We start from the raw sequence: 5,000 nt of genomic DNA, 5'->3' as shown, positions 1-5,000 counted from the left end.
CGGACAAGCGCACGACGATGACGGCGCTGGGCCACCACACGATCGTGCACACGGTCAACTGCAACCGGGGCGACTCGGGCACGTACAAGCTGGTGGTGAGCAACTCGAGCGGCACGGACGAGGGCAGCTTCAATCTGACCGTGCTGGACCGACCGGATCCGCCGCAGGGCCCGACCGTGTACGAGGAGATCACGGAGAAGAGTGTGACGATCTCGTGGAAGCCGCCGCTGGACAATGGCGGCTCGGAGCTGACCGGGTACGTGGTGGAGAAGAAGGATCTCACGCACGGCGGCGGCTGGGTGCCGGCCGTCGCGTACGTCAGCCCGAAGTACACGCACACGGTGGTGCCGCGGCTGAACAAGGGCAACAAATACGAGTTCCGCGTGATGGCGGAGAACCTGCAGGGCCGCTCGGACGGGCTGATGAGCGCCCATCCGGTGGTGGCGAAGGACCAGTTCGTTGTGCCGGGGCCGCCGACCAAGCCGGACATTATCGACAGCGGGTACGAGCAGATTACGCTCAGCTGGAAGCCACCGATCAGCGACGGCGGTTCGCGCATCTCGGGCTACATCATCGAGCGGCGCGACCTGGCGACGGGCCGATGGATCCAGGCCAACAAGTACCCGGTGCCGAACATCGAGTACACGGACACGGGCGTGATCAAGGGCCACCAGTACGAGTACCGCGTGTCGGCCGTCAACCAGGCCGGCCAGGGCAACCCGAGCGACTCGTCCGTCAAGTGCTGGGCGCGACCGATGCAGCAAGCTCCCGCGCTCAACATGGACAGCTTCAGCAAGCGCACGATCAAGGTGCGGGCGGGCGAGCCGATCGTGATTACGATCCCGCTGGTCGGTGCGCCGCTACCGACGGTCGAGTGGTCGCGCGCCGGCACCAAGATACCGGAAACGTCGCGCGTCTCCATCGACACCAACATGGAGCAGACGGTGTTCCGCGTGGACAACAGCAATCGCAACGATTCCGGCACGTACAAGATCAGGGCCGCCAACCAGTACGGCGAGGACGTGAAGGAGTTCGAGGTGATTGTGGTCGACCGGCCGCAGCCACCGAAGTACGTGTCCGGGCTGGAGACGACGCAGGACAGCGTGACGCTCAACTGGGACGCACCGTCGGACGACGGCGGCTCCGAGATTACCGGCTACAGCATCGAGTACAAGGAGTTCCCGTCGGACAACTGGAAGATGGTGTACGGTACGGTGCCGCGGTGCTCGCACACCGTCAAGCATCTGACGGAGAACCACGAGTACGTGTTCCGCGTGCGAGCGGAGAACATCTACGGTGCGTCGGAACCGACCGAAAGCAAACCGATCTCGCCCAAGAGCCCGGACCCGCCAGAGCCGGTTGACAAGCCGACGGTCGCCGACTACACGCCCAGCTCGTGCACGATCACGTGGAGGCCGCCGCGCGTGCAGACGCGCCCGGTCGTGGGCTATTACGTGGAGAAGCGCGAGCGTGGCACGGGCGAGTGGGTGCAGGTCAACAACTACCCGACGACCAACACCACCTACACGATCCCGGATCTGATGGAAGGCTTCCGGTACGAGTTCCGCGTCAAGACGGTCAACGAGGTCGGCGTGAGCAAGCCGAGCGAGCCGACCGATCCGATCACCGCGTCGCACCAGCGCAAGCGCCCGAACCAGCCGGACCCGCCGTCGATCGACAAGATTACGCGCAACAGCGTCAACCTGTCGTGGCGCACGCTGCGCCGCGACGCGAAGGAGAAGATCAGGGGCTACATCGTGCAGTACCGCGTGAAGGACGACGAGAAGTGGGTCGATGCGAACGCACCGACCGAGCTGATTGCGGACCAGGCGTACCGGGTGGAGAATCTGGAGGAGGGCAAGGAGTACCAGTTCCGGCTGATTGCGGTGAACGAGATTGGCCAGTCGGAACCGTCCCGACCGAGCATCACGGTCACGTTGGCCGAGCAGCCGAACAAGCCGATGATGGATCTGAGCAACGTGCGCGACATTACTGTGCGGGCGGGCGAAGACTTCAACATTCACGTGCCGTACACGGCGTTCCCGAAACCGGTCGCGACCTGGTTCGTGAACGAGGAGCTGCTGGACGACCGGGACAAGCGGTTCCACACGCAGCTGACGGAGGAGGCGGCCAGCATCGTGGTGGTGAAGAGTGTCCGCGCGGACACGAAGCAGTACCGGCTGATGCTGAAGAACCCGTCCGGCTACGACATTGCGACGTGCAACGTGAAGGTGCTGGACCGTCCGAGCAGGCCGGAGAACATCGGCGTGGAGTCGTACGGTGGCGAGCATCTGGTGCTGTGCTGGAACGCCCCGCTGGACGACGGAGGCTCACCAGTGACGAACTACGTGGTGGAGAAGAAGGACAAGAACTCGAACGCGTGGACGAAGGTGAGCAGCTACTGCACGACGACGTACCTGAAGATTCGCAACCTGCGCCTGAACCAGCTGTACGATTTCCGCGTGTACGCCGAGAACAAGTACGGCCTGTCGGAGCCGGCCCAGGCCGACTCGATCGTCGCGAAGCATCCGTTCGATCCGCCGTCGCAGCCGGGCACGCCGAGCCGCGTCGAGACGACGGAGGACACGATCACGATCACCTGGACGAAGCCGGCCAGCAACGGCGGCTCGCCGGTGACGCACTACATCGTGGAGAAGAAGCTGGCGACCGAGGGCCACTGGTCGAAGGTGCAGCAGGGCACGCTCAAGGACCTGATGTGCAAGGTGTCGGGCCTGTCCGAGAACCACGAGTACGTGTTCCGGGTGGCGGCCGTGAATGCGGCCGGCACCAGCCCGTTCAGCAACCCGTCCGATCCGATCATGGTGAGTGCGGCGTTCACCGCGCCCAAGATCACGTCCGACATTGGCATGCGCGACATACTGGTGATTGCGCGCGATCCGTTCAAGATCATCGTGCCGTACACGGCGACGCCCAAGCCGGACGCCATCTGGATGGTGAACGGCAACGAGGTGTCGCGCAACGACCGCATCGAGCTGTCGATCAACGACACGGAGGCGATCTTCAAGAACGACAACTCGAAGCGCATCGACTCGGGCAGCTACACGATCCATCTGGTGAACTGCGTCGGCAAGGATACGGCCTCGTGCCGCGTGCTGGTGGTGGACAAACCGTCGCCCCCGATCGGCCCGCTGGAGGTGTCGGAGATTACGCCCGAGTCGTGCACGCTGTCGTGGAAGACGCCGCTGGACGACGGTGGCAGCCCGATCACGAACTACATCGTGGAGCGGTACGAGCCGCTCGGCTACTGGACGAAGGCGAGCAGCTTCGTGCGCAGCACGCACTACGACAACATGGGCATGGAGGCGAACAAGCCGTACAACTTCCGCGTGCGGGCCGAGAACCAGTACGGCGTGAGCGATCCGCTGATACTGGAGGAGCCGATCGTGGCGCGCTATCCGTTCACCGTGCCGGATCCGCCGAACCCGCCGCGCGTGTCGGACTGGGACGCGAACTACGTCACCGTGACGTGGGAGCGCCCGCTGATGGACGGTGGTTCGCGCATCCAGGGCTACCGGTTCGAGTACCGGGACGTGCTGGAGGGCACTTGGATTACGAACAACTTCCTGATCAAGGACAACAGCTACCAGGTGTACAATCTGCTGCCGGGCCGCGAGTACGAGTTCCGCGTGCGGGCCCAGAACGCTGCCGGTGTGAGCAAACCGTCCGCCTCGTCGAAGAAGTTCAAGATCCACGGCAAGATCACGCCACCGACGGCGCCGGGAGCGCCGGCCGTCGTGAAGGTGGGCAAGAGCTTCGTCGATCTCAGCTGGACGCCGCCGGCGAGCGATGGTGGCTCCAGGATTCTGGGCTACTACGTGGAGCGCCGCGACATTGGCGGCGCCCGGTGGGTGAAGTGCAACGAGAGCAACATCCCGGTGACGGAGATGACGGTGACGAACCTGATCGAGGGCGGAGTGTACGAGTTCCGCGTGTACGCCGTGAACAACTACGGCGTGTCGCCGCCGTCGGCCGAGACGCGCTCGGTGCGCATCGGCGAGCAGCTCAACACGGAAAAGCCGGAATGGGTCAAGCGGCTGAAGTTCAACCTGGTGCCGCTGGGCAAGTCGGTGGAGCTGACGTGCGAGGCCCACGGCAAGCCCGAACCGACCTGCCGCTGGTTGCGCAACGGCAAGGAGATCACGCACGGCGGACAGTACGCGCTGGAGAGCAAGAACGGCGTGTTCTCGCTGCACATTTCCAACGTGACGTACAGGGACGAGGGCGACTACACCTGCGAGGCACTGAACTTTGTCGGTGTGATCCACACGACCGGTGCGCTCAAGATCGGCGTACCGCCGAAGCTGGTCAACATCCCGTCGGACGTGTATCTGGTGAAGGGCGACAATGCGAAGATCAAGCTCGGCTTCCACGGCGACCAGCCGATGGAGGTTAACATCTCGAAGGATCGCGAGAAGCTGGTCGAGACGGAGCACATCAAGTACACGGTGTTCGACGACTACGCCGTCATCTACATCCGCGACGTGCTGGACACGGACAAGGGTGTGTATCTGGTGAACTTCAAGAACGACAGCGGTAGCGTCTCGTGCAACGTCAACGTGCACGTTACCGGCCTGCCTGGACCACCGACCGGTCCACTGCTGGTCAGCCACGTCACCAAGAACATGTGCACGGTGTCGTGGAAGCCGCCGGCGCACGACGGTGGCCGCAAGGTCACGCACTACATTGTGGAGCGTCGCGACATCAAGTCGCAGCACTGGCTGATCGTGTCGAACTACGTGAAGGAGTCGCAGCTCATCATCAAGGGCCTGATCGAGGGCTCGGAGTACCTGTTCCGCGTGTCGGCCGTCAACGAGAACGGCATCGGCCCAGCGCTGGAGGGCGTTGATCCGATCAAGGCGCGCGGCCCGTACGACCTGCCTTCGGCACCGGGCGTCCCGATCATCCACGAGGTGGGCGGCGACTTTGTCAACCTCGAGTGGGAGAAACCGGTGTCGGATGGTGGCGCCCGCATCCAGGGC

The 5,000-nt window shown here is 63.9% G+C and overlaps 1 protein-coding gene across 11 annotated transcripts in view; it reads left to right on the top strand.

Annotated features, from left to right (window-relative positions):
• LOC120898325 (twitchin) overlaps window positions 1-5,000 on the top strand; it is a 36,593-nt gene that overhangs the window by 27,171 nt on the left and 4,422 nt on the right. For all 11 annotated transcript variants that reach the window (XM_040304018.1, XM_040304019.1, XM_040304020.1 and 8 more), the window contains one exon: window positions 1-5,000. This exon is cut by the window's left edge and continues 3,981 nt beyond it; it is cut by the window's right edge and continues 2,998 nt beyond it. In XM_040304018.1, the coding sequence (XP_040159952.1) occupies window positions 1-5,000 (5,000 nt within the window).

This window comes from Anopheles arabiensis, chromosome 2, assembly GCF_016920715.1.
Source record: "Anopheles arabiensis isolate DONGOLA chromosome 2, AaraD3, whole genome shotgun sequence".
Lineage (NCBI taxonomy): Eukaryota > Metazoa > Arthropoda > Insecta > Diptera > Culicidae > Anopheles > Anopheles arabiensis.
The sequence above is the reverse complement of the archived record's forward strand: the minus strand, read 5'-3'. Positions and strand labels throughout refer to the sequence as shown.